The 13,608-nt window shown below is 45.0% G+C and overlaps 1 protein-coding gene across 3 annotated transcripts in view; it reads left to right on the top strand.

Annotated features, from left to right (window-relative positions):
- The window catches only part of LOC118377675 (F-box-like/WD repeat-containing protein TBL1XR1), a 43,000-nt gene that overhangs the window by 22,943 nt on the left and 6,449 nt on the right, over positions 1-13,608 (top strand). For 2 of the 3 annotated variants that reach the window (XM_052458427.1, XM_052458417.1), the window contains 9 exons: positions 9,791-9,893; positions 10,141-10,286; positions 10,770-10,989; positions 11,199-11,373; positions 11,695-11,830; positions 12,129-12,192; positions 12,272-12,369; positions 12,531-12,591; positions 12,799-12,920. In XM_052458427.1, coding sequence (XP_052314387.1) covers positions 9,836-9,893; positions 10,141-10,286; positions 10,770-10,989; positions 11,199-11,373; positions 11,695-11,830; positions 12,129-12,192; positions 12,272-12,369; positions 12,531-12,591; positions 12,799-12,920 — 1,080 coding nt within the window. In that variant the 5' untranslated portion in view covers positions 9,791-9,835. The remainder of the gene's footprint in view (positions 1-9,790; positions 9,894-10,140; positions 10,287-10,769; positions 10,990-11,198; positions 11,374-11,694; positions 11,831-12,128; positions 12,193-12,271; positions 12,370-12,530; positions 12,592-12,798; positions 12,921-13,608) is intronic. The other variant, XM_052458434.1, reaches the window with a different exon arrangement.

Genomic DNA, 13,608 nt, shown 5'->3' with positions numbered 1-13,608 from the left:
TTCACTGTAGGCATGGTTTCAGTTCACTGTAGGCATGGTTTCAGTTCACTGTAGGCATGGTTTCAGTTCACTGTAGGCATTGTGTCTGTACACTGTAGGCATGGTTTCAGTTCACTGTAGGCATGGTGTTCTATACTGTAGGCATGGTGTTCTATACTGTAGGCATGGTGTTCTATACTGTAGACATGGTGTTCTTTACTGTAGACATGGTGTTATTCACTGTAGGCATGGTGTTCTATACTGTAGGCATGGTGTTCTTCACTGTTGGCATGGTGTTCTTTACTGTAGGCATGGTATCAGTTCACTGTAGGCATAGTGTTCTGTACTGTAGGCATGGTGTTCTATACTGTAGGCATGGTGTTCTTTACTGCAGGCATGGTGTTCTATACTGTAGACATGGTGTTCTGTGCTGTAGGCATGGTGTCTTTTCTTTAGGCGTAACGTTATACTGTAGGCATGGTGTTCTATACTGCAGGCATGGTGTTCTGTGCTGTAGGCATGGTGTCTTTTCTGTAGGCGTAACGTTATACTGTAGGCGTGGCGTTCTATACTGTAGGCTTGGCGTTCTTTACTGTAGGCATGGTGTTCTTCACTGTTGGCATGGTGTTCTTTACTGTAGGCATGGTATCAGTTCACTGTAGGCATAGTGTTCTGTACTGTAGGCATGGTGTTCTTCACAAGGCATGGTGTTCTTCACTGTAGGCATGGTGTTCTATACTGTAGGCATGGTGTTCTTTACTGTAGGCATGGTGTTCAATACTGTAGAAATGGTGTTCTGTGCTGTAGGCATGGTGTTTTATGATGTAGGCATGGTGTTCTGTACTGTAGGCATGGTGTTCTGTACTGTAGGCATGGTGTTCTGTACTGTAGGCATGGTGTTCTGTACTGTAGGCATGGTTTCAGTTCACTGTAGGCATGGTTTCAGTTCACTGTAGGCATGGTGTTCTATACTGTAGGCATGGTGTTCTTTACTGTAGGCATGGTGTTCAGTTCACTGTAGGCATGGTGTTCTGTGCTGTAGGCATGGTGTCAGTTTTCTGTAGGCATGGTGTCAGTTTACTGTAGGCATGGTGTTCTTACTGCAGGCATGGTGTTCTTTCACTGTCGGCATGGTGGCTTGGCGGTTCACTGTAGGCATGGTTTCTGTAGGCGTTCACTGTAGGCATGGTGTTCTGTACTGTAGGCGTGGCGTTCTATACTGTAGGCGTGGCGTTCTATACTGTAGGCGTGGCGTTCTATACTGCAGGCATGGTGTTCTTTACTGTAGGCGTGGCGTTCTATACTGTAGGCGTAACGTTATACTGTAGGCGTGGCGTTCTATACTGTAGGCTTGGCGTTCTTTACTGTAGGCGTGGCGTTCTATACTGTAGGCTTGGCGTTCTTTACTGTAGGCGTGGCGTTCTATACTGTAGGCTTGGCTTTCTTTACTGTAGGCGTGGCGTTCTATACTGCAGGCATGGTGTTCTTTACTGTAGGCGTGGCGTTCTATACTGTAGGCTTGGCGTTCTTTACTGTAGGCGTGGCGTTCTATACTGTAGGCGTAACGTTATACTGTAGGCGTGGCGTTCTATACTGTAGGCTTGGCGTTCTTTACTGTAGGCGTGGCGTTCTATACTGTAGGCTTGACGTTCTTTACTGTAGGCGTGGCGTTCTATACTGTAGACGTGGCGTTCTATACTGTAGGCTTGGCGTTATATACTGTAGGCTTGGCGTTCTATACTGTAGGCGTGGCGTTCTATACTGTAGACGTTGTGTTCTTTACTGTAGACATGGTGTTCCTATACTGTAGACATGGTGTTCTATACTGTAGACATGGTGTTCTTTACTGTAGACATGGTGTTATTCACTGTAGGCATGGTGTTCTATACTGTATGCATGGTGTCAGTTCACTGTAGGCATGGTGTTCTATACTGTAGACATGGTGTTCTTTACTGTGGGCATGGTGTTCTATACTGTAGACATGGTGTTCTATACTGTAGACATGGTGTTCTATACTGTAGACATGGTGTTCTATACTGTAGACATGGTGTTCTTTACTGTAGACATGGTGTTCTTCACTGTTGGCATGGTGTTCTATACTGTATGCATGGTGTCAGTTCACTGTAGGCATGGTGTTCTATACTGTAGGCATGGTGTTCTATACTGTAGACATGGTGTTATTCACTGTAGGCATGGTGTTCTATACTGTAGGCATGGTGTTCTATACTGTAGGCATGGTGTTCTTCACTGTTGGCATGGTGTTCTTTACTGTAGGCATGGTATCAGTTCACTGTAGGCATAGTGTTCTGTACTGTAGGCATGGTGTTCTTCACTAGGCATGGTGTTCTATACTGTAGGCATGGTGTTCTTTACTGTAGGCATGGTGTTCTATACTGTAGACATGGTGTTCTGTGCTGTAGGCATGGTGTCTTTTCTTTAGGCGTAACATTATACTGTAGGCATGGTGTTCTATACTGCAGGCATGGTGTTCTGTGCTGTAGGCATGGTGTCTTTTCTGTAGGCGTAACGTTATACTGTAGGCGTGGCGTTCTATACTGTAGGCTTGGCGTTCTTTACTGTAGGCGTGGCGTTCTATACTGTAGGCGTGGCGGCGTTCTATACTGTAGGCTTGGCGTTCTATACTGTAGGCTTGGCGTTCTTTACTGTATGCATGGCGTTCTATAATGTAGGCGTGGCGTTCTATACTGTAGGCTTGGCGTTCTATACTGTAGGCGTGGTGTTCTATACTGTAGGCGTGGCGTTCTATACTGTAGGCATGGTGTCTGTTCACTGTAGGCATGGTGTCTGTTCACTGTAGGCGTGGCGTTCTATACTGTAGGCTTGGCGTTCTATACTGTAGGCATGGTGTTCTATACTGTAGGCATGGTGTCTGTTCACTGTAGGCATGGTGTCTGTTCACTGTAGGCGTGGCATTCTATACTGTAGTCGTGGTGTTCTATACTGTAGACATGGTGTTATTCACTGTAGGCATGGTGTTCTATACTGTAGGCATGGTGTTCTATACTGTAGGCATGGTGTTCTTTACTGTAGACATGGTGTTCTTCACTGTAGGCATGGTGTTCTATACTGTAGGTATGGTGTCAGTTTACTGTAGGCATGGTGTTCTATACTGTAGGCATGGTGTTCTATACTGTAGGCATGGTGTTTTATGATGTAGGCATGGTGTTCTGTACTGTAGGCATGGTGTTCTGTACTGTAGGCATGATGTCAGTTTACTGTAGGCATTGTGTCTGTACACTGTAGGCATGGTTTCAGTTCACTGTAGGCATGGTTTCAGTTCACTGTAGGCATGGTGTCAGTTCACTGTAGGCATGGTTTCAGTTCACTGTAGGCATGGTTTCAGTTCACTGTAGGCATGGTGTTCTATACTGTAGGCATTGTGTCTGTACACTGTAGGCATGGTTTCAGTTCACTGTAGGCATGGTGTTCTGTACTGTAGGCATGGTGTCAGTTTACTGTAGGCATGGTGTCAGTTTACTGTAGGCATGGTGTCGGTTCACTGTCGGCATGGTGTCGGTTCACTATAGGCATGGTTTCAGTTCACTGTAGGCATGGTGTTCTGTACTGTAGGCATGGCGTTCTATACTGTAGGCGTGGCGTTCTATACTGTAGGCTTGGCGTTATATACTGTAGGCTTGGCGTTCTATACTGTAGGCGTGGCGTTCTATACTGTAGGCTTGGTGTCTGTTCACTGTAGGCATGGTGTCTGTTCACTGTAGGCATGGTGTCTGTTCACTGTAGGCATGGTGTCTGTTCACTGTAGGCGTGGTGTTCTATACTGTAGGCATGGTGTTCTTTACTGTAGACATGGTGTTCTTCACTGTAGGCATGGTGTTCTATACTGTAGGCATGGTGTTCTATACTGTAGGCATGGTGTTCTATACTGTAGGCATGGTGTTCTATACTGTAGGCATGGTGTTCTATACTGTAGGCATGGTGTTCTGTACTGTAGGCATGGTGTTCTATACTGTAGGCATGGTGTTCTGTACTGTAGACATGGTGTTCTGTACTGTAGGCATGGTGTTCTATACTGTAGGCATGGTGTTCTGTACTGTAGGCATGGTGTTCTGTACTGTAGGAGTGGCGTTCTATACTGTAGGCTTGTTTACTGTAGGCATGGTTTCAGTACTGTAGGCATGGTGTTCTTTACTGTAGGCGTGGTGTTCTATACTGTAGGCTTGGTGTTCTTACTGTAGGCATGGTGTTCTATACTGTAGGCATGGTGTTCTATACTGTAGGCATGGTGTTCTATACTGTAGGCATGGTGTTCTTTACTGTAGGCATGGTGTTCTGTACTGTAGGCTTGACATGGTGCTCTGTACTGTAGACATGGTGTTCTATACTGTAGGCATGGTGTCAGTATACTGTAGGCATGGTGTTCTATACTGTAGGCATGGCGTTCTATACTGTAGACGTGTTCTTTAATGTAGACATGGTGTTCTATACTGTAGACATGGTGTTCTATACTGTAGACATGGTGTTCTTTACTGTAGGCATGGTGTCAGTTTACTGTATGCATGGTGTCAGTTCACTGTAGGCATGGTGTTCTTTACTGTAGGCATGGTGTTCTGTACTGTAGGCATGGTGTTCTGTACTGTAGACATGGTGTTCTATACTGTAGACATGGTGTTCTATACTGTAGACATGGTGTTCTATACTGTAGACATGGTGTTCTTTACTGTAGACATGGTGTTCTTCACTGTTGGCATGGTGTTCTATACTGTATGCATGGTGTCAGTTCACTGTAGGCATGGTGTTCTATACTGTAGGCATGGTGTTCTATACTGTAGACATGGTGTTCTTTACTGTAGACATGGTGTTATTCACTGTAGGCATGGTGTTCTATACTGTAGGCATGGTGTTCTATACTGTAGGCATGGTGTTCTTCACTGTAGGCATGGTATCAGTTCACAGTTCACTGGCATAGTGTTCTGTACTGTAGGCATGGTGTTCTTCACTAGGCATGGTGTTCTATACTGTAGGCATGGTGTTCTTTACTGTAGGCATGGTGTTCTATACTGTAGACATGGTGTTCTTTACTGTAGGCATGGTGTCTTTCTTTAGGCATAGTGTTATACTGTAGGCATGGTGTTCTTCACTGCAGGCATGGTGTTCTGTGCTGTAGGCATGGTGTTCTTTTCTGTAGGCGTGGTGTTCTATACTGTAGGCGTGGTGTTCTGTACTGTAGGCATGGTGTCTTTTCTTTAGGCGTAACATTATACTGTAGGCATGGTGTTCTATACTGCAGGCATGGTGTTCTGTGCTGTAGGCATGGTGTCTTTTCTGTAGGCGTAACGTTATACTGTAGGCGTGGCGTTCTATACTGTAGGCTTGGCGTTCTATACTGTAGGCGTGGTGTTCTATACTGTAGGCGTGGCGTTCTATACTGTAGGCATGGTGTCTGTTCACTGTAGGCATGGTGTCTGTTCACTGTAGGCGTGGTGTTCTATACTGTAGGCATGGCGTTCTATACTGTAGGCATGGTGTCTGTTCACTGTAGGCATGGTGTCTGTTCACTGTAGGCGTGGCATTCTATACTGTAGTCGTGGTGTTCTATACTGTAGACATGGTGTTATTCACTGTAGGCATGGTGTTCTATACTGTAGGCATGGTGTTCTATACTGTAGGCATGGTGTTCTTTACTGTAGACATGGTGTTCTTCACTGTAGGCATGGTGTTCTATACTGTAGGTATGGTGTCAGTTTACTGTAGGCATGGTGTTCTATACTGTAGGCATGGTGTTCTATACTGTAGGCATGGTGTTTTATGATGTAGGCATGGTGTTCTGTACTGTAGGCATGGTGTTCTGTACTGTAGGCATGATGTCAGTTTACTGTAGGCATTGTGTCTGTACACTGTAGGCATGGTTTCAGTTCACTGTAGGCATGGTGTCAGTTCACTGTAGGCATGGTTTCAGTTCACTGTAGGCATGGTTTCAGTTCACTGTAGGCATGGTGTTCTATACTGTAGGCATTGTGTCTGTACACTGTAGGCATGGTTTCAGTTCACTGTAGGCATGGTGTTCTGTACTGTAGGCATGGTGTCAGTTTACTGTAGGCATGGTGTCAGTTTACTGTAGGCATGGTGTCGGTTCACTGTCGGCATGGTGTCGGTTCACTATAGGCATGGTTTCAGTTCACTGTAGGCATGGTGTTCTGTACTGTAGACATGGCGTTCTAGACTGTAGGCGTGGCGTTCTATACTGTAGGCGTGGCGTTATATACTGTAGGCTTGGCGTTCTATACTGTAGGCGTGGCGTTCTATACTGTAGGCGTGGCGTTCTATACTGTAGGCTTGGTGTCTGTTCACTGTAGGCATGGTGTCTGTTCACTGTAGGCATGGTGTCTGTTCACTGTAGGCATGGTGTCTGTTCACTGTAGGCGTGGTGTTCTATACTGTAGGCATGGTGTTCTTTACTGTAGACATGGTGTTCTTCACTGTAGGCATGGTGTTCTATACTGTAGGCATGGTGTTCTACTGTAGGCATGGTGTTCTATACTGTAGGCATGGTGTTCTATACTGTAGGCATGGTGTTCTATACTGTAGGCATGGTGTGTCATGGTGTTCTGTACTGTAGGCATGGTGTTCTATACTGTAGGCATGGTGTTCTGTACTGTAGACATACTGTAGGCATGGTGTTCTATACTGTAGGCATGGTGTTCTGTACTGTATGGTGTTCTACTGTAGGCATGGTGTTCTGTACTGTAGACATGGTGTTCTGTACTGTAGGCATGGTGTTCTATACTGTAGGCATGGTGTTCTGTACTGTAGGCATGGTGTTCTGTACTGTAGGCATGGTGTCAGTTTACTGTAGGCATGGTTTCAGTTCACTGTAGGCATGGTGTTCTGTACTGTAGACATGGTGTTCTGTACTGTAGGCATGGTGTTCTATACTGTAGACATGGTGTTCTTTACTGTAGACATGGTGTTCTATACTGTAGGCATGGTGTTCTATACTGTAGGCATGGTGTTCTTTACTGTAGGCATGGTGTTCTGTACTGTAGACATGGTGCTCTGTACTGTAGGCATGGTGTTCTATACTGTAGGCATGGTGTCAGTTCACTGTAGGCATGGTGTTCTATAATGTAGGCATGGTGTTCTATAATGTAGGCATGGTGTTCTATAATGTAGGCATGGCATGGTGTTCTATCCTGTAGGCATGGTGTTCTTTACTGTAGGCATGGTGTTCTGTACTGTAGACATGGTGTTCTGTACTGTAGGCATGGTGTTCTATACTGTAGACATGGTGTTCTTTACTGTAGACATGGTGTTCTATAATGTAGGCATGGTGTTCTATCCTGTAGGCATGGTGTTCTATACTGTAGACATGGTGTTCTTTACTGTAGACATGGTGTTCTATAATGTAGGCATGGTGTTCTATAATGTAGGCATGGTGTTCTATAATGTAGTTCACTGTAGGCATGGTGTCAGTTCACTGTAGGCATGTTGTTTTTTTATTGTAGGCATGGTCTTCTTTGGGTGGAAAGATGTATTGGGTTTTCGTCATATGGTTTTGCATTCCGTTCAAAAGGTTACATTTAGTTCTCATATGACCACAGCACCTTATTTCTCTTGGCCTCAGAATCTACAATATGCTTTTTCGCAAAGCTCAAATGACACTTGATGTGGATTTTTTTAGGGGTGTTTTGTTTTCTTGCCACCCTCCCTCCCGTAGGGGCCAGATTAATGCAGTGTTTGTTATAATGTGGTCACATGCACACATTGACTAGTCTTTGCCTTAAAGGCCTGAAGCTCCTTCAAAGTCGCCATTGGATCCTTGGTAACCTCTCTGATCTGTCTCCTCTTTGCCCGGTTTGGAGGGACGGTCTGATCTATGCAGGGTCTGGGCATAACCATACGCCTTCCACTTCTTAAAAATGGTCTCAACTGTGCTCCGAGGGACAAAGCCTTTGAAATCTTTTTATATCCATTCCCTGATTTGTGCCTTTCCACAACTTTATCTTGTAGACCTTTTGAAAGTACCTTTCTGCCCATAGTGGATTCTTTGCTTTGAATTGCACTACTAAGCAGTAGAGTCCTCTATGAACAACTGCTTTTATTCTGAACTAATCAGTCAATACTAATGATCACAGATGGAAGCCAATTAGCTTGATTTGTGATCTGGAAGGTGGTTGGTTATACCTTGGCAAATTTGGAATTGCAATTCTAAGGGGGGTGTATTCACTTATCCAAATAGGGTATTTTACTGTTTTGCTTTTTTGAAAATATTTTTGGGGGTGGTTTCATTTCAGGATGGAAGGCAACAAAAGATGAACAGTTTGAAAGGGGGTGGTGACTTCGTATACACACTGTACATGTATGTTATATTCTAAACCAAAGGCTGTAAAAGTGGCATGATCAGACATGCAGGACAGGAACATCTGAACCGGTGTTGAGACATTTTTTATATAAAGTGTTAAAAGTATAAAAGATCATATGACATACCTACCAGAATCACTTTGGGATGTCGGCGAGTTGTAAACAACATCATTTGTGAGACTGGAGATGGGGCAGAGGTGTACATTTATTTTACAGGAAGATGAAGTGCTCCATCTCTACAGCCGTGCTCTCTCACTCTCTCAAAATAGACCAACACCTCATCACTTTGATATGGCGATGAAAAGGGAATGAACTACGTCTCTCGGGGTGTGTTCAAGTATAAAAGCAGATGACAAAATTCTGTTCGGTTTGCAAACAAACCACATCCTATGACAGTTTTTGTCAAGAATAGGCCTACACATCTCTTAAGAGAATTGATGATGGTTGACAAGGCATCGTCTGGGTTAGGGTTTGGCCGTGGTAGGCCATAATTGTAAATATGAATCTGTTCTTAACTGACTTGCGTAGTTAAATAAATAAAATAAATACATTGAAACATCCTCAATAATACTATCTTCAGTAGCTAGGACTAAGATTGGACCTCCTCTGTAGAGTTCTGTTATGGTTATGCTATGTTTTGACATGGAAATTAGAATGTGCTCCAGTATTCTACCGGAAATATGTCTCTTCAGATTTGAGGTATCTTTGGGTGAATGTACTGTTCTGCATGGCTGCCTATTGATTCGTTATTTCAGATGTCACTCTTGTGAAACACCAGTAGCACAGGTCCTGAAGTGGTTTCTTCAGAGAGAAGGATGTTTGTGCTCCTGTTCTATATCTCTCTGAATGGATGAACCCAGTTAAAACGGTCTATTCTGTGGTCATGCCCATGCTTGCTTGTTTGTCACTACCATGATTCTGCAAGGTCCCAGACTAGCCCTGTGCTGCTCCGAGTCAGACCTGGCTGAGATAAACACCACTGCTCTCATTGATGGACTACAGCCCAGAGGACAGCTCATCTATGGAAAGAGAATCCCCTTCCCCCCCCCCCCCCCCCCCACACACACACACACACACACACTGTCAACAGAGATACTGAGATTCTGTTTTTAACTCAACAGCGCCACTGCGGTGCAATGGTGGTAATGGGTACTACACCTTGTTATTTGCCATGCAAGAGAGACGCACTGTAGCAGTGCTGCTGCTCCTGTCCACAGTTAGCACCCAACAGCAGGTCCCCGCTGCCCTGCCCTGGTGTGAACTGTGTGTACAGCAGATTGTGGAAGGATTTTTGCACACAGACAATGTGTTAGTGGTAGTGGCATCTTCTGGGAGGAAATCTCCACTCTCCAGTCCTAGCTTCAGTTCTTACTTAGCAGCATTATGTAGTGTGATTGGTGTAGTGTGAAAATATGTTGCTCTGAGTTTGGATAAACAACTGTCTCACCACCACCTCCTCCCTTCCCTTCAGGCCTATGTCCTGTTTGCTGACCTCATGGTGTAACCAGGTATAAAGATGAGCATAAGCAGTGATGAGGTCAACTTCCTGGTGTACAGATACCTACAGGAGTCAGGTAGGCTCTATCTGACGCTTCAACCACACATCTGGAAGCAAACGCAATTGAAGCCAGACTGCTGTCGAAATAATCTTACCGTATATTCTCCTTATGTAATGTTCTAGAACTAACTCCCTGAAAATGTGCACTCTGAGAACAACCACAGAGCTATTTGAAGTGTGCCATTTCCAGAGGCACCAGAGGGAGGGATCTGCTCTATGTAATGTGCTGCCTACTGACATGCTCCTCATGCCTCCCCTTACAGGGTTTTCCCACTCAGCCTTCACGTTTGGGATAGAGAGCCACATCAGTCAGTCTAACATCAATGGAGCCCTGGTGCCCCCTGCTGCCCTCATCTCCATCATACAGAAGGGCCTGCAGTACGTGGAGGCTGAAGTCAGCATTAATGAGGTGAGCTCATCTCCTCATTCACACAAGTCATTATTATCACAGCATCTTATCAGGGAATCCGTGGACTTTATTACTGCAAGCCAAGCCAACTGTGATGAAATGCAGAACATGGCATCGGTTTGATCAGAACGCATATGAATGCAGTGCTAGGTTTCTGTTCTTCAGTTATGCAGTTATCAACTAATGTAGCTTTATAATACGTTGCATTATTTTTTAATAGATGCTTCTCTAGTGATTTGTTTTAGTGTTTTATCCTTTAATTTAAGTCAAAGGAGGTTGGTGGAAACTTAATTGGGGAGAACGGGTTCAGGTAATGGCTGGAGCAGAATTATTTGAATGGTATCAAACACATGGTTTCCATGAGCCATCCTCCCCTCATCAGCCTCAACTGGATTTAACCTACCATTGCTTACAGCTACAGGAGTTATTTAGCAGTTTGAAGCCTTTGATTTAGAGTCTAACCAGCTTTTCTGCTGTCCCCAGGACGGTACACTGTTTGACGGGCGGCCAATCGAGTCCCTGTCGCTCATCGACGCGGTAATGCCGGACGTGGTGCAGACGCGGCAGCAGGCCTACCGAGACAAGCTGGCCCAGCAGCAGGCGGCACAGGCCCCCCCAGCCAATGCCACCAACATGACAGCCAACACCAAGAATGGAGAGAACACGGCCAATGGCGAGGAGAACGGAGCGCACGCCTTAGCTAGTGAGTCTAAGTCCACGGCCCTGGGCTTAGTGTTTATTAACCATAACACACAGAGCGAGAAAGAGGATAATGTCCCTAAAAAATTCTGCTATTAGTTTGCTCTTTATGGCTAGTTTGTGCATGTTCTGTTATTTTGAACATCATTGTTGTGGTTGAGAATGTAAACTACCAAAAGATCCAATGCCAATACTGGACGTTTTGTTATTCAGATCATGCACATGCTGATGAGGTGCTCTCTGTGTGCCATACAGACAACCATGCAGACTTGATGGAGGTGGACAGGGACATGGAGATTCCCAAGAACAAAGCCATGGTGCTCCGAGGCCATGAGTCAGAGGTGTTCATCTGCGCTTGGAACCCTGTCTCCGACCTGCTCGCCTCAGGGTCAGTGTCTCTCTCTCTCTGAGGTTATTGCATTAAGCTCAAATAATTAAAGTCCTATATTTATCTGTATCCTGGTTAGAGTTGCAAAATTATGGTAACTTTCCCCAAAACCCCAGGTATTCCAGAAATCCTGGTTGTAGGATCTGGATTTCCTGATTCCGTGAATCTTCCAACCGGGATGTCTGGAAAACCTGGGAATTATGGGAAAGTTTTGCAACCCTAATTGAACGAATGAGTGACCCATGACCTTTCTGTGTTGCTATTTTGTTGTATTGTAATTGCTCTGGGCTGTGCTAACTGTCCCTCCCCTCCCTGGTGCAGGTCTGGGGACTCAACGGCACGGATCTGGAATCTGAGTGAGAACAGCAGCTCCACGCAGCTTGTACTGAGGCACTGCATACGGGAGGGAGGCCAGGATGTCCCCAGCAACAAAGACGTTACATCATTAGACTGGAATGTGAGTCAGAGGTCTACACACACACACACACAAGCCTGCTCCATGTTCTCCCTCACAAATCCCATAACTTTATTTCCACTGCTCCTGTTCTGAATGCTGTTACTAGGAGCCACTTCAAACTGCTTTTATGTTTCAAAGCTTGGATCTTTTTTAATTACCCCAATTATTTTGAGGTGTAATACTGTTTTGTTGTACTGTAGGCTTGTTATCCTGGCAAGGGAAGTTTCATTGAGCTGAACAATATGTATTCTCTTTCATTCCATTTAACTTAATGGATTATACCCCTTCCCCCTGACAGAGTGAGGGTACTTTACTAGCAACCGGCTCATATGATGGATTTGCCAGGATCTGGACAAAGGATGGTGGGTTGCCACTTTTACCTCCTTTTTCAACTTAACATGTTGTCAGTTTCTTCTCTAATATATATGATTTGAACCCTAGGTAATCTTGCCAGTACCCTGGGTCAACACAAAGGTCCCATTTTTGCATTGAAATGGAACAAGAAAGGAAACTTCATTCTTAGCGCCGGAGTAGATAAGGTAAGAACCCAACAGCCCTTTTCTTTTTTGTTATGAGCTAAAGACATGAAATGCTATGAAGGCTCATTCACCTCTTCTGGTATTCAGGACTAAAATAACATTCTGTTATTCTCAGGCGTGTTCTAATTGAGATGTTTTTCTTTGTGTGTTTCTCCCTCCAGACTACAATCATATGGGATGCTCACACAGGAGAAGCCAAGCAGCAGTTCCCGTTCCATTCAGGTGCACTGAATTATCCAATGGCTTCTTTCCTGACTCTTCATTAACCCTTACTAGACATGTATCGGTACATACTTACATGAATATATACAGTAAGGGTATTTTTGTGCCGACTCATTCTTAGTTTCTGTTAAGCACAGAAAGAAAGAAGTAGAGTTCTATGTTGTTTATTCATTGTTTTCTTCCGCTCCTCTTGTTGTGACTCCATAGCGCCTGCTCTGGATGTGGACTGGCAGAGCAACAACACGTTTGCCTCCTGCAGTACAGACATGTGCATCCATGTGTGTAAACTTGGCCAGGACAGGCCCATCAAAACATTCCAAGGACACACGGTAAGTCAGACCAATTACCCCACAGTGTTACACTGCTCCTGCAGCCATCATAGAAGTACTATGCCATAGCCATTTTGTCCAGTTTTCTATGGGTCAGAGGCATTGCCTCCTCTTCCGGCGCCGACAGAGATGGCCGCCTCGCTTCGCGTTCCTAGGAAACTATGCAGTTTTTTTTTTTTTTACGTGTTATTTCTTACATTAGTACCCCAGGTCATCTTAGGTTTCATTACATACAGTCGAGAAGAACTACTGAATATAAGATCAGCGTCAACTCACCATCAGTACGACCAAGAATATGTTTTCCGCGACGCGGATCCTGTGTTCTGCCTTACAAACAGGACAACGGAATGGATCGCATGCAGCGACCCAAGAAAACGACTCAGAAAAAGAGGGAAACGTAGCGGTCTTCTGGTCAGACTCGAACAAGGGCACATCGCGCACCACTCCCCAGCATTCTTCTTGCCAATGTCCAGTCTCTTGACAACAAGGTTGACGAAATCCGAGCAAGGGTAGCATTCCAGAGGGACATCAGAGACTGCAACGTTCTCTGCTTCACGGAAACATGGCTTACTGGGAAGACGCTATCCGATGCGGTGCAGCCAACGGGTTTCTCCACGCATCGCGCCGACAGAAACAAACATCTTTCTGGTAAGAAGAGTGGCGGGGGCGTATGCCTCATGACTAACGA

This window comes from Oncorhynchus keta, chromosome 1, assembly GCF_023373465.1.
Source record: "Oncorhynchus keta strain PuntledgeMale-10-30-2019 chromosome 1, Oket_V2, whole genome shotgun sequence".
Taxonomy (NCBI): domain Eukaryota; kingdom Metazoa; phylum Chordata; class Actinopteri; order Salmoniformes; family Salmonidae; genus Oncorhynchus; species Oncorhynchus keta.
Note: the sequence above shows the minus strand (reverse complement) of the source record. Positions and strands in the feature narration are given on the sequence as shown.